Source organism: Scardinius erythrophthalmus (assembly GCF_964197995.2).
Source record: "Scardinius erythrophthalmus genome assembly, chromosome: 18".
In the NCBI taxonomy this organism is placed as follows: Eukaryota; Metazoa; Chordata; class Actinopteri; order Cypriniformes; family Leuciscidae; genus Scardinius; species Scardinius erythrophthalmus.
The window spans coordinates 8,936,534-8,961,637 of record NC_138238.1 but is presented as its reverse complement, the minus strand read 5'-3'; the positions used below and the strand labels follow the sequence as shown (position 1 = coordinate 8,961,637).

Genomic DNA, 25,104 nt, shown 5'->3' with positions numbered 1-25,104 from the left:
TCATTGGTTCTTGCTGAAGCTCAAACACGTTGCGTAACACAAGAATGAACCTCATTGGTTCTTGCTGAAGCTCAAACGTGCTGCGTAACACAAGAATGAACCTCATTGGTTCTTGCTGAAGCTCAAACACGCTGCGTAACACGAGAATGAACCTCATTGGTTCTTGCTGAAGCTCAAACACGCTGCGTAACATCAGATTGAATCTCATTGGTTCTTGCTGAAGCTCAAACACGCTGCGTAACATCAGATTGAATCTCATTGGTTTTTGCTGAAGCTCAAACACGTTGCGTAACACGAGAATGAACCTCATTGGTTTTTGCTGAAGCTCAAACACGTTGCGTAACACGAGAATGAACCTCATTGGTTTTTGCTGAAGCTCAAACACGTTGCGTAACACGAGAATGAACCTCATTGGTTCTTGCTGAAGCTCAAACACGTTGCGTAACACGAGAATGAACCTCATTGGTTCTTGCTGAAGCTCAAACAAGCTGCGTAACAACAGATTGAACCTCATTGGTTCTTGCTGAAGCTCAAACGTGCTGCGTAACATGAGAATGAACCTCATTGGTTCTTGCTGGAGCTCAAACACGCTGTGTAACACGAGAATGAACCTCATTGGTTCTTGCTGAAGCTCAAACACGCTGCGTAACAACAGATTGAATCTCATTGGTTCTTGCTGAAGCTCAAACATGTTGCGTAACACGAGAATGAACCTCATTGGTTTTTGCTGAAGCTCAAACACGCTGCTTAACATCAGATTGAATCTCATTGGTTCTTGCTAAAGCTCAAACACGTTGCGTAACATGAGATTGAACCTCATTGGTTCTTGCTGAAGCTCAAACACGTTGCGTAACACGAGAATGAACCTCATTGGTTCTTGCTGAAGCTCAAACACGCTGCGTAACATCAGATTGAATCTCATTGGTTCTTGCTGAAGCTCAAACAAGCTGCGTAACACGAGAATGAACCTCATTGGTTCTTGCTGAAGCTCAAACAAGCTGCGTAACACGAGAATGAACCTCACTGGTTCTTGCTGAAGCTCAAACACGCTGCGTAACGAGATTGAACCTCATTGGTTCTTGCTGAAGCTCAAACGTGCTGCGTAACACGAGAATGAACCTCATTGGTTCTTGCTGAAGCTCAAACACGCTGCGTAACGAGATTGAACCTCATTGGTTCTTGCTGAAGCTCAAACAAGCTGCGTAACACGAGAATGAACCTCATTGGTTCTTGCTGGAGCTCAAACAAGCTGCGTAACACGAGAATGAACCTCATTGGTTCTTGCTGAAGCTCAAACGTGCTGCGTAACACGAGAATGAACCTCATTGGTTCTTGCTGAAGCTCAAACACGCTGCGTAACGAGATTGAACCTCATTGGTTCTTGCTGAAGCTCAAACAAGCTGCGTAACACGAGAATGAACCTCATTGGTTCTTGCTGGAGCTCAAACAAGCTGCGTAACACGAGAATGAACCTCATTGGTTCTTGCTGAAGCTCAAACACGCTGTGTAACGAGATTGAACCTCATTGGTTCTTGCTGAAGCTCAAACACGTTGCGTAACACGAGAATGAACCTCATTGGTTCTTGCTGGAGCTCAAACAAGCTGCGTAACACGAGAATGAACCTCATTGGTTCTTGCTGAAGCTCAAACAAGCTGCGTAACATGAGAATGAACCTCATTGGTTCTTGCTGAAGCTCAAACAAGCTGCGTAACATGAGATTGAACCTCATTGGTTCTTGCTGAAGCTCAAACGTGCTGCGTAACACGAGAATGAACCTCATTGGTTCTTGCTGAAGCTCAAACACGCTGCGTAACGAGATTGAACCTCATTGGTTCTTGCTGAAGCTCAAACAAGCTGCGTAACACGAGAATGAACCTCATTGGTTCTTGCTGGAGCTCAAACAAGCTGCGTAACACGAGAATGAACCTCATTGGTTCTTGCTGAAGCTCAAACGTGCTGCGTAACACGAGAATGAACCTCATTGGTTCTTGCTGAAGCTCAAACACGCTGCGTAACGAGATTGAACCTCATTGGTTCTTGCTGAAGCTCAAACAAGCTGCGTAACACGAGAATGAACCTCATTGGTTCTTGCGGGAGCTCAAACAAGCTGCGTAACACGAGAATGAACCTCATTGGTTCTTGCTGAAGCTCAAACACGCTGTGTAACGAGATTGAACCTCATTGGTTCTTGCTGAAGCTCAAACACGTTGCGTAACACGAGAATGAACCTCATTGGTTCTTGCTGGAGCTCAAACAAGCTGCGTAACACGAGAATGAACCTCATTGGTTCTTGCTGAAGCTCAAACGTGCTGCGTAACACGAGAATGAACCTCATTGGTTCTCGCTCGTCAAGCAAACATGTTTGAGCTTCTGTTTACCACAACTGATGTGTGAGCTGATGAATGTTTATATGTGAATAAAAGCCTAAATTCAATCTGTTCATCATATAAAGTGATCTAGTTTGGACTAAACCACTCAATTCATATGCATTAGTTTTATCTTTATGAACATTTTGAAGCGTCAAAGTTTTAGTTGCGTAGCTGTCAATGGAGGGACAGAAAGCTCTCAGATTTCATCGAAAATATCTTAATTTGTGAAGATGAACGATAGTTTGGAACGACATGAGTGTGAGTAATCAATAACATAATTTTTGGTGAACTATCTCTTTGAATTCTCCATGAAATTGCTTGACAAGCCATTTTCTTTCATGTGTTGATTTTTGAAAAAAATATAAATTTATTGAAGAGATTGCTTCCTTTTTTAAATATCTAGGCTTCATTTATGTCACAGCCATATACATGATTTGATCCTCGTGTTAGTTGAAGGAGAGAGTTGTCCTCACAGCATTTGATTGGACACAAATCTGTGTACATACGGTAGTGCAAGATGGGTCATCAATCTTTTTAGTTGATTTTTCCCAGCAAATAAGGAAATTTTAAATGGGAGTATCTGCTAAAGGTTACTTTTATCATCTTTTAAGAGTACACTAGCATATACTGTAGATGGCTTCAAAGTACTAAAAGCCACAAATGCAAATTTCATTTCATGGTCTATAAAGAAGACGCTGGCTCACTTTCATGTTTCATACAGAGATGTATGAAAAAATGAAAAACAAATGCTTGTTTAGAGCTACATTCCACTATATCTCATTCTCTTAGTTCTGGATGTGGTACTAATGAGCCGATGAAGATGGATTTGTGATGGGTTGTGTTATATAAATATTTCATCAATTCCTCCAGAGCTCCAAAATGTGACATTTACACCACATCACTGTGCGCTGGTTGCTGGATATCGCCAGTGTGGCTGTTTAATAAGGGCATTCACCTTGTGATGGTGTCCCATCTTTCTGAGCTGTGTCAGATTGTCTCCCTCATCTCGCTCTCATATACTTTGACAGCGTGAAATTCCCCAGTACCAATCCTGAAGTGCTAATGACTGTCAGTGCTTTGATGTCACTGCATCAAGACAGATAAACAGCCTTCCCCAGACCAGCCAATCAGACGGCTTTATGGTGCCAGGAACGGAAAGGGCTTAGATTGAGCGATTTGGTTTTCTCTTCTCATTGAAAAGATAAACTGTGCCCAAAGCATCTTTTATACATTTGATTTTGAGCTTATTATTTTATATTAGCCTTGAACGATTCATGGTTAGATTGTTTCCTATAGATAGGTAGCATGCCACAGTGGACCAAATAAAAAAACAAAGTTATATCCTTTGAAACAATGTGCAAAGATTGCATGCAAAGTCTTTGTTGCACTGAATCTTTGTACACGAAACAGTGGCCAAGAGAACTCATGTCTGGTTTATTTTGCACCAAAAAAAAAACAAAAAAAGCCAATGTTAATGTGAATGCCCTGATGTTCTTATGTTGTTTCCTGTCACCCATTGGTAACCCACCATGCATCTGCTCCCACATTCGCTTAACACGCCAAAGCACGTTATGTGAACCGTATCAAATATTCATTGTGGTGGGGAAATGGATTATTTGGGGAGGGAGAATGAGCTCTCCTATGGCGCAGAGCTCTGAGCGTGTGTGTCCAAGTACGCCATACGGATGCTTTGCGTAAATGACTTGATTTCTGCTGCCATTCGTTCTGCCAGTGTGCTTCCATTAGCTTAGAGCGGCACAGAGGGGGTCAGTGGCTGAAGGTGAATGAATCCCAGCCAAAGAGCTCTAATACAATGCTCTGCATTATTATTATTTTTATTTTTTTTTCTTATTACTTTCAATGATTGTTTTGCTTATTTTTTTGCACCCACTGTTAACTGCATATTGTCTAGAAGTTCTATTATATCTAATCTATTTTATCTGATTGTTCCGATTTGATTGTCTGTAGATTTGCTTTTAAAATAGTTTTTTTTTGTGTTTTGTTTTGTTTTGTTTTGCAACCAAATTGAAATTCTATACACGTTGGTTGGCTCTGTTTGCGAAAGCTTTGATTGAATCACTTATGTCCTTCAATTTTGATAGTTGACTCATAAGGTAATTTTTTTTAATACAGCTTTTTGGAATACAACTTCAAAACACTCTTTTAGATTCTCTCTCTCTCTCTCTCTCTCTCTCGCATCTGTGCCAGTCTTTGCTTTCTCAACCGGCTTTGATGTTTCATCCCCCACCTTATGTGTCAGATCCTCGTGTGTTTGGTTTAGAATGGAGAAGAATGTCAGAATAAGATGATTTCACTAGAGTTGATATTTCAAAGAATGGCTTGTTTTCATTGAGCGGGATGTGTTAGTTTATCAGATCTGTGGTAGAGCACGCATCCTAACCTCTGTTTTCCCGTATCGTCCCCTCCCCCGACCTTCATGTCGTAGGAGTTATTAACACCTGGAGGTCAGCCTTTTTTTCATGCACCGTAATGGAATGGGATCGAAATGTCTGAGCCTGTGCTGAATAAGCTTGGCCGTCTCCTGGTGCTGGTCCTGATGCCCAAGACGCCTCTGTTTTACACTCTTTTATTACCTGACCTTCCCTGTCATTCCTGTTAAATATCTCTCCGCTAATTTTAAAACAAAATGTGCTATTCCATCACGCAGAAGATGTCCATCTCCTCTGTTCTTTGTTATAAAAGGATCCAAATGTCAGCCTAATGTATCAGTCTTAAAGGGATAGTTCACCAAGAATGAAAATTCTATCATTATTTACTTACCCTTATGTCATTCTAGTTGTGTGAAACACAATTGTTTTTGACAGAGATTTCCATAAAATGTCAGTTTATCATGACTAGGGGCTGTAAAATTCCAAAAAGCATAATAAATGCACCATTTTGCATTGCAGGATGGATGTCGGTTACATCAAATTTCAATGATTATTTAGTGTTTTTTTATTTGGCATGACATCAAAACTGCACTATAAGCGACACGTGATTCAAGAGTTGCAAGGTGAAGATAATCAGTGAATAATGAATGAAGACTTTTATATATTACATTCATGGTCTAAATTCTATTTACTACATAAAAAATGCTTGGGTTGTTCCTGCGGTTGCTAAGGTGGTTATGAAGTAGTTACTTACTGGACTTTGAACTAAGTCAAACAGTCCACACCAAGCTTCTATGATATTCTGTTCCATAGACTGCAGGACTCATATTCCTCCTTCAATATTCACAACCGTTAAAAAGCACTAAAGAGTCAGTATGATTTAAAAAAGAAAAATAAATGAATACTTTTATTCAACAAGGGGGCATTAAATGATAATCTCTAATTCTTTAACAGTATAAGTTTTTTTTAAAGCATAAACACTTTATTAGATGTATGCTTAAAACAAGAGAGTTACTTGCCAATGGTGTAAGATAACCTTAATCAAGGAAATATTCTCTTAAAGCGAGTCTTATTATCTGACACAATTTTGCTTCTGAAGTAAATTAATCTTGTTTCGAGGATGTTTAGATACTTTATCGTAAAACAAGACAACATACTAATTAAGATGAAAATGAATGTAAAAAGCCATCAAAATCGTTTTATTCTGTCACTCTCTACGGATGAAATAATTTTCAGTCGGTTCCAGACACTTTATCGACAGCATTATGGCGTTTCCTGCCCACACATCTTTATGCATCCAATTAAGCAGAAACGCAGTCAATGATTTCCCTGAGGTTGGCACAACTCTTTCTGAGAGCGCTCTCCGTCATCCTGTTTTAATATGTCTAATTCAGCCCTGCCCTGATTGCAATGAGTCTGTCTGAGCTTGCAGATGGAGACATTAATCTACTGCTGCTCTTTACACACACACTGTTCCTCTGTAATATATGTTTTTCTGATATCACTTGAATACAGCCTGGCTCAGAAAAGTGCAGTCGCATGAGTATGCAGACAAAGAAGACTGCAGACGTGCCAGTCGTGACTGTGATTAACAGCCTGTTCTTCCCTCTGCCAGTGATGTGGTTTCAAAGGCAAATGGAAGGTGGAGGACCCTTCATATTTACAGAGCTTTCTAGTGACAGGCTGGGAATGACATTCTGCTGAGTCATGGAGCGCTGGACTCTGGGACTTAAGGAGTTGTGGGTTAACAGAGGATTACGGGAAGTGAAAGATCACAGCCTCTCCATCCTTGTCTGACTGTCTTTGGGTCCAACTCACAACAAAGTTCCTCAAAAACTGCATACAAACATGGAAAATCTGCTGAAATCTCTTGGAGGCTTTTTTGTGCAAAGCCTGCAGCATTTCACAGTCCATATGGACCTCACCATCTAAACTCTCCATGAGTTCTTCCCATAGTTCTGCTCTCCTCCCCACCATGTGTTCAGTCATCCAGCGAGAGATGCATTTGTGTTTTCATCAGCACAGCACAGCACCAAACTCGAACACTCAAGCCCTTTAGCGAAGTAAAGTTGTGTTCAAACTGTTTAACAGATTAGAACAGCACTTCTAATAATCTTTCCTACACATTATCTAGCCATTCACAGTGTGTGTGTGATGATGTTCTGTGCAAAATGCAATTTGATCCTGATTTTCACAGCACTACAACACCAAAATTGTGTTAACGTAATCAAGTTTGAGTTCTGGAAGAAGACCAGCTATGATTTTCTATCCAGCTAGCTATGATCCAGCTATAATGATGTGAGGACTTCTGTTTACTTCAGTCATTTTTCCAATCATTTCTTCTTTTCTTTGTTATTTTTCCCTTATTTACTCAAAGAACATATTGCTCCAAATCAGCTCTTTGTAAAGCTGGGTAAAAACAGCTGGGTAGAAAATAATTGAATAATCTTTTGCATTTTTGTCCATTCACTTTCTGTTTTTGTTGTGTTGCATTGAGGAGCCCCTCCCACCGTGAAATCTCATTGGTTTAAAATCCTGGTTTATATTAAACATCGAATACACTCAGTTCGGCTGTGATTCACATCACGCAGAAATTTTTCATTTCAATTTGGACAGACTAATCACTTGTCACTGGAAGCTTGTCAGTTCATACCTGCTGGGACATATTGTAAGTGGCTATAATTGCTAGACATGGCAGATGTCTATCCATGAATAAAGCCTTGTGGTAATTTCAGGTTTATTGACTTCTGCATTGCTGTGGTTGCTTATACTTTGTCAAAATTGGTATGGCAGCTCGATTAAATATCACATTTACATACCGGGTGACATCATCGGACCGCCTACTCATCTGTCAGTCAAATACTGCTTTGAAACTAGGTTTTGTTATTAAAAGAAAACAACCATCTGACCTTAAAAATTTGGGAATGTGCATATGCATAAGCAATGACATAGTGATTGATATGTGTAGTCTTGAAACTAGGCCTAAGAAACCACAACCACCTGTTTTCCTTAACACGAGGTGCAAGTTTGCAATAATTGTGCCTTTAAATCCAGTACGGGTGGTGTAGCTCTTGCTGGTGAGTCTCAAGTAGGGCAGGTCAGTGAGAGTTCTGCTCCCTGCCGCTTTATTGGCTGCTCGTCTTGGCTTCTCAGCACCTGCTTAGAGAACAGCCTTGTCTAATCCCTCGTCCTTTATGCTGGGAAAGGAGGCTGTATAAGGGATCCAGATGTCCAACTTCTCCCTCTTTTCAATCTCCAGCCCTGAGGCTGAGGAATCAGTGCTCACGGCTTGGAGGCCGAGGCGGGTGTTCCGGAGAGATAAACAAAAGGGCCGCTGTTAGATATAAGACGTTGGCAGGAAAGCCATATTGAAATGCCACATCTGCAGAGCTCTACGTTGGCAATTTATACAACAGGGATTATTATTTTGGACTCTAATTACAGAAAGGGGATTTTACTAGATAGTGAGCACTCTTGGAACTAAACTTGAAGCAGTTCCAAAATAAATCACTGGCAGAAAGTTTTTTTTTTAATATATATATACATATATTCCTTTTTATTTTGGATTGACTAATATTTGGCTTATTTTTAAGCCCATATTTTTCAGGACTTGGCTACTTCAATGAAAAGTACATTTTATCTGTGCTTTTCCAAAAAGTAAATACCTAATTTCAGCTTTAAACACAAGGTATGCTTTGTGCCATGCTGCCAATTAGCACAGGAAATCATTTTGATTCTGTTTGTAAAAAAGATATGTGTATTAATGTGTGACTTCTAGTATATTCTAGTATATAGTGTATATATATATACATATTCTTTTCAATAACTGAGTGCAAGGTGTAACGGAAATTTCTCCTGTTGTTACTTTGGATACTTTTGACTATTTTGTGGTCTAAACAGAAAAATACAAATGAAATGCAAAGTTAGGATTTAAAATCTGATTTTAATACATATACATATATATATATATATATATATATATATATATATATATATATATATATATATATATATATATATATATATATATATATATATATATATATATATATATTAGTGGAATATGTTCTTTGTTTTTCCAGAATGTCAAGTCTTTTTTTTTTCATTAAAAGTTCAATATTGTCCAATGTCCAAAGATGCTCATTTTGCTCACTAAAATAAGTGTGAAATATGTATGATCCATGTTGAAATTTATATATATTAATAATGCATAATAGTAATAATATTGTATTTAATATGAATGGTATTATATTATTAATATTTTATCCATATAAATATTCCTAAAATGTGTAACTTATCTGTTAAGCATCACAGCAAGATGTCATGATAGACATAAGCAGAGACTATATTTTAATTTTTCTTTCCTTCAACACCGGGAGCTGCTCTCGAGTGTTGAATGACAAATTCTCTTGGTATCATGCTCATATTATGTACAGTAGATGCACAGGATATTGACTACTGTCTGAACAAACGGATCAGATTTCATCACTTTGAAAAATGCCTGTGCGAACAGTCAGCCTTAAAGATGGGATTTGAAAACTAAATCGGATTTGTGTACAGTATAAAATCCTTTTTCTTTGTTTTTTCCCCAGTTCCTCTGTCCTGCTCCGAGGGCTTCACTGAGCTGGGCTATTACAATGGCACCGTTTCTCAGACCGACTCAGGTTCACCCTGTCTGAAGTGGACTGAATTCCCAGATTACGTGCAGCAGTATCCGGGCAGGGGTCTGGGAGAGCACAATTTTTGTCGAAATCCTGACCGTGAGTCTAACCCATGGTGCTTTTTCAGACAGAGCTCAGGGGCCATTGGTTGGGCCTACTGCGACTGCCACCAAGGTGAGCCCTACAGTGTTTACAATTAATGGTCTGCTATGTTCCACTAGTGAGTTTAAAATATTTCTTAAGGAGGTTTCCCACTAGCCAAATCGAAACAACACATTTTTGCCTTTTCTAAAATCTCACCCTCTTCACTGATTACTGTAAATATGAAGAGCAATCTACAATTTCCTGTTATAGATTGCAGTAATGTGTTTTGGCGAATCAATTTGAAATTTGACATAACAACAACAACAGAAAAACCAGCAATTCAGGGTTATTTTACCATTCATGCACAGGAATATTCATGCACAGCTTTAATGAGTTTTTTTTTTTTACTCCCGCTGTTTTATTTTAGCAGAAAAACGCAATCAATGTTTGCGATTATGTGACTGCGTGTGCTAAAGAAAAAGTTTGGGACAGATCCATTTACTCATCAGGGAGTTTAGACTCTGTTAAAGTTTCCCTGCGGAGAGAAACATGGCCGCTTATGACTGAAAATCAGCTAGTGGGACGTCAGCCTTTGATGTTAGTACATTTTAACATTCTTCAGCTGATAAATATGTGTTTTTACTACATCTTTGAATACTGTTGTCTTACTTCCCTTTTGGTCTCTTTTGGAGGACTTGTGTTTTGCAGCGACTGTATATTTAGAAATCAGTGGTTGACATTCTTGAGAAGAATATTCTATCTCAGGAAAATTATATATGGTATATAAAAAACAACAACATTGCGTTCTGTGTGCAGTGGAGACAAATGGTGGCTGTGACTTTGCCAAGTACGATGTGTTCCTGGATCAACATTCTGTTCCTGTTATCAAGCAATCACATATACTGTTAGTTTTAGGGCTGGGATTAGAGGCATGAATACATTGATAAGAACACAATATTTTTTTAAGAATTTGCCTCTGATTTTAGGAGTTCATGCTGAGGGATCTGATTAAACTATTCGCACCACTAATACTCTGTACAGTTTGTCTCCGTAAAGAAGCAATACTGTTCATTTCCATGTCCAAATTCAGTTCTATAAAAGATACATTTGTATGCAAATACAGAATGAACAATGCTATTTTGAGCAGTTTTATAAAGAAAAAAAAATGAATCTAAATCTTGAAAAAAAAAATTATCCTCCCTGTAAAGAATAAAATGGCCTTGATCGCTTTTCAGTAAGATTTTATAACTTACTGTTAATTCTTATTAAATTCTAGAAAACAGCTAGGAATGAGAATACTGGTTGTAAATAGGTTTATATATAGGTTTACAGAATTGGATGTGGTCAATTTCTAACACTTCCCCAGAACCACCCAGAACACCTAACCCTAACAAATTCATATCAATACGCTAAAAATAGTTTTGCAAAGTTATTTCCTACAATTATTTTTATTATTATTTATAATAAATGTATGTATGTATATATATATATATATATATATATATATATCTTACCTATTCAGGAGCGGTCAGGTTAGCGGGAGGTTCGTCCTCAAAGAGTGGCCGGCTAGAGGTCTACCTGAACGGCCAGTGGGGGTCAATTTGTGACACGCATTGGACAGACCGTGATGCCAGTGTGGTTTGCCGACAGCTTGGACTGAGGTATGTTTACTTCTAATTAGGGCTGTCAGTTTAACTAAAGTTTAATTCAGAAACCCTGGTTTTTAGCGACACCAGTGGCCGTTAAGTGAACTGCAGCCAGCGAATTATTGCTCGCGCTCGCACTCGTACACACGTGATACACAAGAGACTGGACATGATTCAATACCCTGATATACTCATGGCGAATCTCTTTTTCATTCTTTCCTTAGAAGTAAAAAGAAGTTGGAAATACCTTTGCAGCGATATGCTGTTAACGAACATCCAGGTGCTGCTGAGAGTGGCATTTAGATTAATGAAACAAAATAAACATACAACAAAAATGATAGTGGTGAGAAAACAGCAGTTAAGAAAGCATCTGATCAAAGCGATGTGGATATGTTTGCACGATCTCTGCAATTCAACAGATGAGTTAATTAAAATGACACTGTTATGATAGTGTGAATATAAAGTATGTTTCAGACTAGACTATATAGATGTGGCTATGTGAGACTATATTTTGAATGAATCCCTTTTCTTTGCATGACACATTGACATTACAGCACCGAATAGCTCTTTCGGCACTATCCTCCTGAGCATTGTATAGGCATTCATTTCACATGTCATGGAATGAGAGCGCACATAAACGTCACATCCTTTGGATTTTCCCGCCAAAAACGTCACGACACAAGTCCTTCATTCTACAGGCTTTCATAGACACCCTAGAATGTCCGGGAAGGTCTCGTTTTTTAAAGTTTTGTTAGCTGTTCACACATTGGCAATGGCAATATAAAAAGCGATGAATATAGCCCATTTAATTTAGTACAATTAATTAAAGATAATGTGAAAATTATGCATTGACTGCCACAGTAAGGTAATGTCTTTGAATAATATACTAATTGTTTTTTTTTCTCAATAAATATTGAAATATCTGATTATTTGCAATTAATTTGATTAAAGGTGCATTGCGCAAGTCTCTGAGTTTTTGCAGAACTATGCCCCCTCTGGTGACAAGCGAAACTGCAACCAGAGGTGTGCACACTCATTCCGTCCCTAACGTCCCATCCCTCTTATTTATTTTACTGTACAGGATTATAGAGGCAATCGCAGTGATCAGAGAAGGGCTCATTCAGCCCATCAGGCAATTGTTTAAGCATGTATGGGTTAGAAAAACGGGTATTTTTAACATGAAATGTTGCGCATTGCACCTTTAATTAGTCATGTAAATAATTTAATAAATTTGAGCCCTTTTGCCTGTGCTTCTCAGTGTGGTCAAAGTACGGTTACTCATAAATGATAAATTAAAATTTCACATTTACGGTATCTATTTTTGATTTAGCCTTTATAAAATGAGTGGGTTTAAAGCCTTATGTCACTGAACAGAGGAGGAAATAACTTGGTTCTTCTATTCTCTCCCTCTTCATAATTCTTTTCGTTTGTTGTAGTGAGATTGGCACAGCTCTCCAGCACTCATATTTTGGCCCCGGCTCCGGGCTTTTTCACTACGCCCGCCTTGGCTGCCGTGGTGATGAGAAATCCCTGCTGGAGTGCCGGAGCAGGAAGTTTGTTACTAGTGACTGTAACCATGGGAACGAGGCCGGAGTGCTGTGTGCACCACCTGAAGGTCAGTGTGCTTTCTGTGGGAGTGAAGCTAATGACCTTTTAAGTGACAAGTGCTGTAAACACTCCTGCATTTAGATACCCTCGCGAAACCTTACAGCTGCCATCAAACAGAAAAAGTGTTTAAATAGGATACAAAGATCATCAGGGTGACTCAAAGTCTGGATCTGAAAATTCAGTTTCCGCCTCCATGTGTGCGCGGTAAGTGTTCACTGCATACGACAAAGAAGATTGCTCCCATTTTAATCAACAAAGCGGTCTGCAAGTGCTTAGAATGCTAGCATCCTTTTTTTCGTGTTGTGCCGTACTTCACCTTTTTGCTTGCTTGCAGTGCAGACTGGCTAATTAAATTACATTCAGTGGCAGATTTATTCACAAACATTTTTGCTCAACTTTTTTAACTACCTTGCTCATGTTCACTTGTTAAATATTTGGACTTTTATTATGCTTTTAGCTACCAATAAGCTAGCTTTTAGCTAGAGTGAACGATTCTAAGCTATTCTTCCAATTTTACCACATTATTTTGCCCTAAAACAACACTGAATCACTGTGACAATATGATTTTTGTTTAATATTGTGATATAAATATGAGGTTGGTCTGAGACATTGCTTTAATTGTCAGTTAATTTTAATATAAAACCAAATGAAAAATTACTATTTATTCAGAGATCATCCTGCATTTTCTAAAAGCTGCCCTGGAGCAACATCATTTAAGTATCTCTGATCTAAAAAGAATTTTAAGACAAAAAACCACAAGGGTGTGTGATAGAACATCATGAAGATGATTATGTTATCTTTGAATTGCCATTATTGCAGCTTCTTTGTCCATTCATATTGACTTACTAAATTGGCGCTAGCTGAAATTAGAAATTTTAATGAAACAGTGGGGGCTTATGCCTTCTTTGGTGGAATCAAAATAGCCATACTCTCTTTTGTAGAAAGGAACAAAGGAGGTAAAAAAACGAGAAAATAGGTTGGAAAGCAAATCAATGGCGTCTGAACTCATGATTGCCTGCTGAGAGCTTTATTGAAGACAGTCTGAGGACACAAGGACAGATGTGCACTGTGCTGGGTTACGAGGGCAGCAAAAGATGTTTTTTAGCCCTTGAATGGATGCATATAATGCATTCCTGATATGAATTATTATTATTATATATAAAATGTTTATGACAACTGCGCATATCTAATTGTAGTTGTAGTGATTATGGCTTTGCTTCAGGACCCAGATTTAAAATTTTAAAACACATTACCAGTTGTTTACTGCACAGAATATGTATGAACCCAACAATATGCAAATGCAAATGGATCAGTACATTTTTTTTAAAGGGGGGGTGAAATGCTCATTTTCACTCAATCTCCTGTTAATCTTGAGTACCTATAGAGTAATATTGCATCCTTCATATCTCCAAAAAGTCTTTTGTTTTATTATATTTTTAATTGAAAGATTGGCTGTACCGAGTCTTTCCGGAAAAAAAATGTGTGGGCGAAGCTAAAGCTGTGCTAACGCGCCGAGCTAACAACACACAGAGACATTTGTTCAACAGTTTTACTCACCGTTCCAACGCACGACCGCGAACCTTTATCATTGTGACTGCTCGATCCTGCTCGATCCTTAAGCATTAGACGATCTGGGCTTTGTTTATAAAACAATCATCGTCGAAATGCAGGGAACAACAGTCTTACACAACGTTTATGCTCAGGAAAAACAAACTCCATCCACTGGTGCCTTAACGCCGGGTTCTTTGGTAATCTGTGCAGGGTTGTCTTGCCCTGGCAACCAAAAACACACTTCTTTGGTTGCCAGGGACTTCCCAAAAGCCGGGCAGGGCGCTTTGATGGCGAACTGCTTTCACTCTCTTGCTCTGTTTTACGAGTGCACGCGCCCGCGATCTTACCGGAGAAGTGCCCTTAGGACCCATATGAGGAAATTCCGCTCTATCTTACGTAAGACAGAGCCATACTCGAAAAAAACTTTCCGAAACTTGTGACAAACCGGAAGGACAATTTTTGGAACAAAAATACTCCTTCAAACGTACAACTTAACTTTTGAAACTTTGACCATGTTTAGCATGGGAATCCAACTCTTTAACAGTGTAAAAAACTCAGTATGCATGAAACAGTAATTCACCCCCCCTTTAAATGTTCTTTTAAAAAAAGTCATATTCTTACCAAGGTTGCAATTATTTGATCAAAAATACAGTAAAAAAGATTATTATTATTATTATTAAAATTTAAAGTGACTGTTTTCCATTTTAATATATTTTCAAATATTATTAATTCCTGTGATGTCAGAGCTGAATTTCAGCATTATTACTCCAGTAATTTTGATCTGTTTAATGCACCCTTGCTTTATGAAAGTTTTCATTTATTTAAAAAGCAAATCTTACTAACCCAAAACTTCAATACATATAGTATTTATATCATCAGGAGATTTCTCCATGAACCATTATTTAATGTATCCTGGGTTATTTTCCTTTTGTTTTTCCCTAAAAGTTCAGACTTTAGTCTGCATTATTATAGTTGCATTATTTTTTTTCACTGCCTTCTGCAACCCTTTAAGAAAAGACCTGCAACCTATCAGTTAAGAACCGCTGGGGTATTGCACACACACACACAGAGAGAGAGAGAGAGAGAGAGAGAGAGAGAGAGAGAGAGAGAGAGAGAGGGAGAGAGAGAATATTGCATGCAAAGCATTCTGGGTGTCACAAAATTTATTGATGTGTTTGTGGCTTTGGGTCATGATTCCTGGTTTGCTCGCTCAGGTAATGGACCGCCTCTGCGGCTGGTTGGTGGGGAGGAGGACTTTGAGGGACGAGTTGAGGTCTTCCATGATGGGCGCTGGGGGACCATTTGTGATGATCAGTGGGATGACATGGATGCTGAGGTGGTCTGCAGGCAGCTCGGACTGGGGTGAGTCCAATGTACAGCTAATACATCAAATACTTACCGTACACACCCCTGCCATGAATATACAGTTGATGGTTTCAGAGTAATACATCATGCTTGTAACTCCTACCTTTGCTAACTGCCTTTTGCGAAAAATTTTTAAGGTTTTAAAGGTGACCTATTATGCTTTTTTACATTTACAACTTTCTTTGGTGTTATGTTGCTATTTGAGCGTGAAAAGTTACAAAACACAATTCTCTATCAGTAAGCACGGTTTCTGAACTCCCTGAAAGGCCTCGGTTGTAGTCTTGAGTTTTCTTCCAGAAATGTACATATCACAGTATTTCCCATTAAAAAAATTCCCACTCAAGGCATACGCAAAAAAGGGGCGAGGCCTGGTTGAGTTGCGTTATCGCCGCAATGAGACGCTGTTTTGTCCACCCTGAAACTGATAAAGTAAAACTGATGCCATTGTTAGTGTTTACACCTGAGAAGCTGAAACTTGCTGTTATGGTAAGAGGCGTGACATTTCCAGAAAGAAATATCAGAGAAAGGACACTAAACAAGACGTTACTGACAGACTGGGAAGAGAGGTGCTGCAACAATGAAAAATATTGTGTTTTTTGAGCATGAAAACCTATTCTAGTATTCCCAAAAACAAAATCAAGACTGTAAAAGGGCGTAATATGGCCTCTTTAAAGAATCAGTAGCACTGTTCTTTTTTCACAACACACAAAACTTAGGAGCTCTTGTGAGGTATTTTCATCCCTGTGTGCTCTTATCTCGATGAGAGGAAGATTGAATTATTTATTTTGCGCTGTTGTATTATTTGCTCTCTTACATCATCTCATATTGTAGCAGTTGTAGAGAATAAAGACGGTGAGATGGCACATGAGCACAGACTCGCACCGCTGCTGCAGAGATGATACGCACGACTTCAGTTACTGCAGCATTAAAGCAATGGAATGATGAGTTTGTCAGTTATAGTTACAACAAAAAAATGTGTTAGCTTTCAAACTGAATGTGTAGTAAGAAGCATTTTAAATGTTTAGTGCTTCTCAGGGCCTCTTGGTTTCCCACCGAAACTAAGCAGGGTTGAGTCTGGTCAGCACTTGGATGAGAGACCACCTAACGCTGCTGTTGAGGAGGTGTTATTAGTGAGGCCAGCAGAGGGTCCTCATCCTGAGCTCTGTGTTGGTCCATATTAATGTGGATAGTGTTCAGCAAAAAGGCACCGTCCTTCTGATAAGATGTTAAATTGAGGTCCTGACTGGATGTGGTCAGTAAAAATCCCCATGGTGTTTCTTGAAAAGAAAAAAAAGAGTTGGGCTGTAATTCTGGCATCTTCTAGCCTCTATCCATCATGGCCTCTTAATCAACCCCAAATACACACACAGGCTGACTACATCACTCTTTGGATTCCCTCTCTCTCACTCTGTAAAGCGCTTTTATTTATTTATTATAAAGGGGAACTTGATTTTTTTTTAACGAATTACATTGAGATTGACTTAATCTTGTGAAGTCTACTTCTTTTTTGACCATTTATATGTCTTTGTGCGTGTCTAGGGGCATCCCCAAAGCCTGGTCATGGGCTCATTTCGGGCAGGGCAGTGGGCCGATCCAACTGGATGCTGTGCAGTGCACAGGCAATGAGCTCTCTCTGGATGAGTGCCGTCACAGCGGATGGGAACAACACAACTGTGATCATATGGAAGATGCTGGGGTGTCATGCAACCCCTATTCAGGTCTCTTCCTTTACACAGACACACACATACAAACACTTACAGCCCTACTGATTCTGATTGGTTAACCGCAATATAAGCTTTTTTACGTAGCTGTGCTAGTTTTATATATTTTGTATCACTCAATATTTAATGTCTACTTATTTATTTATCTGGTTAGTAGCCGTGTAAATGTAATAATGTACAACAAACAAAATAAACCCTTTCGGGATGAAACAAGACCCCTTCTCTTCAGTTGACTGTACTTTGTCACTTTCCATTGGACATACAGAAACTGTCCAGAGAGGAAATGTGTGTGTATAAAGTGTGTTTTTTTTATATGTTTTCAGATGGCGTGGTGAGACTGGTAGACGGTGATGACCCATGGGAAGGTCGTCTGGAAGTGTATCACTCCGGGGACTGGGGCACAGTGTGCGATGACAGCTGGACGGAGCAGCATGCGCAGGTGGTCTGCAGACAGCTGGGATTCAGGTGCTATTCTTTAACTCTCCAGCTGTGAATATACGGTAGAATATACACAAACCTTCAGTGCTCAAATCCCTAAAGTTAGGAAAACCCTTATTATGACTATTATTACATTATCTCTCTTAACTTAGGGGATTTGTTTTGCAAATGGCTGTAAGGGATTAGTAATTAAAAATTCTCTTAGAAGTGACCTACTAAACAATAGTGGGTGTCCACATTCTCTATATGTTCTATATGCATACATAAAGAATTTTGTGGGAGATTTTCAAGCGGCTATTGGGGATTTATCATGAGCGTGTGTGTCCATGTAGGGGCGGTGCGGAGGTCGCCCCCTCTGGCGCGTTTGGAGAAGGAACGGGGCTGATTCTGCTGGACGATGTGGAGTGTGAGGGGAGTGAGAGCTCTTTGCTGGAGTGTAAACACAGTGTGTGGGGTCGACACGATTGCTCTCATAGCGAAGATGTTGCAATACGCTGCCACAGGGTAGAAAACAATGAGGTCCCGCTGGCTCCAGAAAGTACTGGTAAGTTATCTTGAATAATAAAATACGCTTCAGTGTGCATGAGTAGGGCTTTGTGTGAGGCGCAGATATGTTTTGCTGATAGACTTCTCTGTCTGCGCCGTTTTGACCCCTTCTGAAATTCACAGGGGTTTTAAATGTCATTTGTTGACAGAGGCCAGGAATAAAAGCGGTCATTGTAGTTTACCAAGCACTCGCTTTTATTGATGATAACTTCCATTTGAATTTCAATAAAGTATTGTGTAGCACTTGGCGACCACAACACTACCTTTGACATTTGACTGTGTAATATTAGACAAACATGATTTTTTTTGTCCCCCCAAACAAACACCATTTCGATTTAAATTCCATTATCATAACATCACTGCTCTTTTTGCTCCCAGCCTGTGACATTTTGGGTATGTTTGAAAAGGTATGTTTGAAATATAAGGTACGAAAGAAAAGATTGATGTTAGAACAATGTTGAATGTTCTATCACGCAGGTTTCACACATATTCCGTTTGCAGTGCGTATTTTTTTCCATACCCATGTTAACAGCTTAGAACTTTCACACAGAGTCAATTTTTGCTGTGGTGCAAATGCTGAAAAAATGAACACAGATTGACCTGAAAATGTAGTAATTTTACCATAAATGCGTTTAATTAAATATAATGTTGTAATCTCACCATAAATGTATGTATTTAATTAAATACTACTTTTTTTCAAAGTCATCTTTTTACTTAAAGAATGGGGTAAAGCAAGGAAAACTACAATTTACCTCAACAAGGCGACATAATGAACAACACTTGTCTCATTCGTGGAGGTGGAAAAACAAGTTCTTTGTGACATGCAAGATTTATTGTAGGCTATTAAAATTGAAATGCAAAAAAAAAAGCCATGAGAGTCTGCTGTTTTTGTCAATTTTAAGTTTGAATTTAAAATGTTTGCGATTTTAATATAAGTGCATGGTTAAATATTTGACCACTTGCTTGAGCAACTTAATATAAGTAGAAGTAATGCATGGAATAATAGGCCTACGTTGTTTAAATTGTGTTTAAAAGTGCACACGTCCATTAAAGGGTGTATATGTGTAGCCTACAAAGAGAATCGCAATACTGACACAACTTTTTTAAAATAAAAGTTGCTGCATAACTTCTGGATTTGAACTAAAAATAGTAAGTAGTTTTTTGTGGTACAGCCGCGGACCAGTTACGCACTGCAATCACGGCATATGTGAAAGCACTATAGCGCGTGCCGCTCCTGCACCACATACGCACCGCAAACTGAGTATGTGTGAAACGGGCGTCAGTGTTGCTGTGATAAAAGATGACAACGTTTGTCAGAATGAGAAAATTCATGCTTTTATTAGATCTAAAAGGTCATACAATGTCTCTTTTTATAATAAAAAAAATGTTAGAGCCTTTGTAACATTTGAGTTTCCACCTTAGAGGAAATAAAATAAATGGTACAATAATTGTGACTTTATTTTTAATTAACAGAGACTTTTTTTACACTGTTTGGGCTCAGTAATTTTAATTTTTTAAGAAATTAATACTTGTATTCAGCAAGGACACATTCAATTGAACAGAATTGTCAGTAATAATTGTAATCAGTAATTTATAATGTTACTTATGTTAAAAGATTTCAATTTCAAATAAATGCTGTTCTTTTGAACAGTCTTTTCATCAAAAATCCTGGATCAGTTTCCCCAAATATATTATGCAGATACAGTAATAATAAGAGATGCTTCTTGAGCAGCAAATCAGCATATGATGATTTCTGAAGGATTGTGTGACACTGAAGACTGGAGTAATGATGCTGAAAATGCATAAATTTTTTAAAATAATACATATGAAAAATTTAATGATAGACTCACACACAGGTGGTAACGCTTCAACCATAGGCTTTTCGTCAGACAATTAAAAGTTTTGTTTTTGGCCAGGCAATGCACTAGGGGGAGCTATACTGTAACTCCTGTTTATTAGCTAAATGTTTACTAGCTGGTATTAGTTACTAGCTGGTGAACAACAACCCTTTCTTCTCATTAAACCATTTACTAATGATTTAAGTGCTGCACGTAGCTCACGGCAGCGCAGGGTGTATAGCAATGGGTTAATGCCTGAATTCAGCAGACATAGAGTACTGCAGAAAGCAAATGCTCTTTTTTGTGATTTTGAAAGCTCTGTCGTAACTACATCTGTCATCATGAAGGAAAGGGCAGGCAGCCAGCACACCAACAGAATCAGAATTATACAGCTAAAAGTCTTTGCCAAATGGATGTCCATGCGCATGCGTTCTAGCCCTGGATGCTCAGTGTTCATGTTGGCTTCATGTTGGTGGGCCCACCACACTATCATGGCATAGGCTACCAGTATGAGGACGAGCACCACCAACACAAGACAGGCAAAGAATGCCAGGTAGTTACGATCCACATACGGAAAGAGATGGGACTGGGAGCACGATAGAGAAGTCTGACAACTCCAGCCCATCAGAGGAAGGAGGGAAATGAGGGCAGCCAAAGCCCATAATGTCAGAATTCCCACCAAGGCTCTTTTACGTGTTATCTGCATCTTGTAGGTAAAAGGCTTGTAGATGGCGTGATAGCGGTCTACTGCCATCAAAAGCAGACTTCCAACCGAGCCCGTAAACGCCATGGTCACGCCACTCAGCTTAAGCAGATACTTTGTTCTCTGAAAACAGTCGTCCTGTTTAAAAAGGTGGAAATCCAGGAAGGCGACGGTGAAACAGCAGCTGGCAATAGTGTCAGCTAGTGCCAAGCTGCCCATAAACTGGTATGACGGATGTCGCCTCAGGTTCCCAGAGCTGGCTATGACAACCAGAACAAGCACATTGACCAGGAGGCTGAAGGGTGCGATCACGAGACAGATTATGCCAATGGCCACCGTCTCTGTGCTGCTTAGCACCATGTAGCCATTTGTGCAGTTTGTCATTTTAGTGATAAATCTGTTTGCTTGCAGCTAAATCTGTGGAAAAACAGTGTATCTTATCATTTTAGATTTACACAATTTGCTAATGTAGTTATTTTGTAGTATTACTCACCAGTACGAATCAGTCATGAAATGAGTTTGTTCCTTCTGTTGTCATTTCTAACCCAGTATAAGCATGTTACACAGAAAGGAAGGAAGGGAGAAAAAAAACACACAAAAAACAGCCATTTCCTATGTGGTTTTGAAAACCCTATGTGGTTTTTGAAAAAGCATCTGCTAAGTTTAATCTCTTAACTAACTGCCTAGACACATTAATAATGATAATAATAATACTTATTATTATTATTACCATGATTATCATTATTATTTTGGATGGATGGATGGATGGATGGATGGATGGATGGATGGATGGATGGATGGATGGATGGATGGATAGATGGATAGATAGATAGATAGATAGATAGATAGATAGATAGATAGATAGATAGATAGATAGATAGATAGATAGATAGATAGATAGATAGATAGATAGATAGATAGATAGATAGATAGATAGATAGATTTGGTTTGTGTGGTTTTCAATATGAAAAATCTATTTTATTTGTTTGACTATTTAAGATTTTGACATGGAATGCACAACCCAATTTACTTTTGTAATGTGACATATTTTTGAGTGAAATATTAATAAGCACAATGAAGTGCAGGACTTTATTTCTTTAGGAATTGATTGGATTGTGAAAGTAGGGGCGTAGACATTACAGATTGAAAGGAGGGGTTGAAAAATAAGAGATGTTAAAGACGTTAGCTGAAAAGGAAAGATGCTTTTTTTCTGGAGTAATATGCTCTGATGAATTGTGTACATTAAGACCATGATTGTATATTAAGTAAGTAATTAAGACCCATTTAGATGTCATGAGGACACTATGAATTGCTTAAAGTCCCCCTGTAGTCAATCATTTTATCCCTTTAAACTTATCTTTGATTACTAAAATGATACATTTAATCGTTTTTTCCTTGAAAAATAGAATAGCTTGAATGTAACTCAGGGATCAAACATTGACGTGACTGGTTACAAATAATCAGAAACAGAAACCTTATTATGAGGGCTTTACACTGACTGTTAAAACCATGTGCACGTCATGTGGTTTAAGCTACACCGCTGGTAACAGTTCGGATGTGGTCCTTCAATCTACAATCACGCAAGCTTAAATGGAAAATGACTTCTTTCTCTTTTTCATATATTTAAAAGATGCAGAGTAAGTGACGTACTAGTTTCTATTTTGCTTGCTTTTCTGTGGTTTCAGGTCCTCTGGTACGATTGGCAGGTGGCGACGATAGAAAAGAGGGCAGAGTGGAGGTGTTTCTTAACGGAGAGTGGGGAAGCGTCTGTGATCATGGCTGGAATGATGTCAATGCTGTTGTCGTCTGCAGACAGCTTGGATTCACGTAGGGAACCATTTGCAACATCTTAGCTCTAAAGCATCTCATAATCAGTACCGTGGAATATGATTCATTATCATTCCTCTGTTATGATAAATGGAGATAAAAAAAAGAAAAGTCTTTAAATGGTTTTATACTCTCTATGGCAGTGGGGTGTCAAAAGCACGACCGATGGGTTATTTCGGAGCAGGGAAGGGGACCATCCATCTGACCAATGTGAGGTGCACTGGGAAGGAGTCGTTCCTCGGAGAATGCCCTTCTAAAGGACAAGACAGCCACGCTTGTAAGCACGGACAGGATGCAGGTGTATCATGTGATTATTTGCCGGAGCCAGAGGCTGACATAGCAGTGGTGGGCACACACACCTGCGGTTTGAGAGCTGGCGCTGAGAGACGCAGCAAGAGAATTGTGGGTGGATACAAATCTCTCAGGTAATCAAATTTTTACTGCTGTGGAAGCAGTTCTACAACACATGTTGTGGATATTTGTTCAAAATGGATTGCAAATACAAGTTGTTTTTAAGACATGCTACACTCTTAGAAAAAGGTTAAATTAGGTTCTATACTGAACCCTAGGGATTTTGACTCCATTTTAAAGACCCCTTTATGCCCAAAAAGGTTCTATTTAGGAGAAATGCCTTAAAATATTGCATAATACTTTCATTTTTAACAGGTTATTTCATTTTATTTTTCTAGTGAAGTATGTTTACAAGTTGTCTAATTCATAAAATGTAATTAAAATTAAAAATTATTTGAAACAAAATTAATTAAAACTAAATCCATTAAATGATCCCATGATGGGAACCCCTAAAAGGCTCTGTATGTGAAGCCTGACAGAACCCTTTAATGTTCTATATAGAACCTTTTCTTCAACGAGTGTAGTGTCGTTAAATGAAATTGTAAAAATGTTATGTCTTTCAATTCAATTCGTCAGTTAAATAGATAATCCAATCCTAAACTCACGACATTGCAGTGTTGTTATTGATAACTAAAATGTGAACTTATTAAAAATCACTTTTGGTCATTGAAATAAAGCCGAAATAAAATAACATTTAAATATTGAAATTTATGGAAACTTTAATATTTTCTTTGGCAACAAACTGAAATAAATTAAATTAAAGTTTAAGTTAAAATACTAACATTACTAAAATTGAAATACAAATAAATTAAAGCTAAATAGAAAATGAAAAAAAAAAAGCTAATTCAAAATGTGAATAAATACTATAATAGTACACTGTACTATAATAACGCTGTACCACTGGTTAAGTGAGTGTTGCTGTACAAACAAAGAGTAGTGCCACAAACCCTCAGTGTTTACACTTTTTGGGAATGCTAACCTATAAATAGCTTATTTATGGTTGTCTCTACCGATTAAGGTATAAGAAAGTAAAAAAAAAAATAAAAAAAAATACATGCTTCACTTTTGAATGATTTTTAATTGATAAAATACAATTCTGTCACCCTACTTCTTCCCAAATGAATATGACAGTGTCTATTTCTTGACCTCATCCAGTGTGTGTGTGTGTATCCCGCAGGGGTGACTGGCCCTGGCAGGCGTCCCTGTGGCTCAGATCTCAATCTAAAGGGAATCAGCCTCTGTGCGGAGCAACTCTCATCAACTCCTGCTGGCTGCTCACTGCAGCTCACTGCTTTAAACGGTAAGAGAGACACTTGCTGGACATCAGTGGTATTAGCAGCTACAGTATGTCTGGGCTCTTCAGCTATAACCTATATTTCTGCCAATTTTGACTCTATAATAAAAACTGATTGATTCTGAATAAATCTTTGAAACTGCAAAAATAAGAAACACTCTGCAATCATGAAAATTATAAAGCACAAATATCTGCACTGCGAAGTACAAAATATTTTCAGGACAAGGGAATGCTCATTTTTCTTCACTGGCTTGCTTAATGATTTAATGTACAGTTCTAAATTAAAAAAATATCCCTATGTGGGTTGAATATATGGGCTTTAACAGTTTAATTTTCTTTAGTTCCCTAATTGGTCTTAAAATTGCTAAAATCTGATAATCATTTTTACAAAAAAGTTATATTTTTTAAAAACAATGCTGAACTTTATATTCATAAAAAAAAAAATTCCATCACAGTTTCCACAAAAACATTAAGGAGTACAACATTGATAATAATAAGAAATGTTATTTGAGCAGCGAACTAAAATTAAGTTCAACTTAATGCATTTGTTTAAATGTAGCTAAAATCAATTGTGTGCAACCACTTATCATAACATTTTTTATTATATTTAACGCATAATTTTTTTCCTAGCTAGCTAGATAGATAGATAGATATGATCTAGATCTGGTTTATGTGGTTTTCAATATGAATTGTGTGCAGTCTGTTGAAAAA

The 25,104-nt window shown here is 38.2% G+C and overlaps 2 protein-coding genes across 4 annotated transcripts in view; one reads left to right on the top strand and one right to left on the bottom strand.

Annotated features, from left to right (window-relative positions):
* Nucleotides 1-25,104, top strand: part of LOC308706657 (neurotrypsin) — a 41,726-nt gene that overhangs the window by 11,616 nt on the left and 5,006 nt on the right. For all 3 annotated transcript variants that reach the window (XM_081392429.1, XM_081392431.1, XM_081392430.1), the window contains 10 exons: nucleotides 9,353-9,595; nucleotides 11,028-11,166; nucleotides 12,588-12,766; nucleotides 15,525-15,672; nucleotides 17,215-17,393; nucleotides 17,720-17,861; nucleotides 18,167-18,378; nucleotides 22,607-22,748; nucleotides 22,892-23,173; nucleotides 24,277-24,399. In XM_081392429.1, coding sequence (XP_081248555.1) covers nucleotides 9,353-9,595; nucleotides 11,028-11,166; nucleotides 12,588-12,766; nucleotides 15,525-15,672; nucleotides 17,215-17,393; nucleotides 17,720-17,861; nucleotides 18,167-18,378; nucleotides 22,607-22,748; nucleotides 22,892-23,173; nucleotides 24,277-24,399 — 1,789 coding nt within the window. The remainder of the gene's footprint in view (nucleotides 1-9,352; nucleotides 9,596-11,027; nucleotides 11,167-12,587; nucleotides 12,767-15,524; nucleotides 15,673-17,214; nucleotides 17,394-17,719; nucleotides 17,862-18,166; nucleotides 18,379-22,606; nucleotides 22,749-22,891; nucleotides 23,174-24,276; nucleotides 24,400-25,104) is intronic.
* LOC308706661 (cannabinoid receptor 2) lies at nucleotides 19,696-21,473 on the bottom strand. The gene is made up of 2 exons (XM_081392435.1): nucleotides 21,415-21,473; nucleotides 19,696-21,338 (listed from the first exon to the last, which is right to left on the bottom strand). The coding sequence occupies exon 2, from the start codon at nucleotides 21,303-21,305 to the stop codon at nucleotides 20,361-20,363; it is 945 nt and encodes a 314-aa protein (XP_081248561.1). The 5' UTR covers nucleotides 21,306-21,338; nucleotides 21,415-21,473; the 3' UTR covers nucleotides 19,696-20,360.

What these genes read in the sequence shown, in the direction of transcription:
- LOC308706661 (XM_081392435.1), bottom strand. Translation starts at nt 21,305, where the DNA reads ATGACAAACTGCACAAATGGCTACATGGTGCTAAGCAGCACAGAGACG.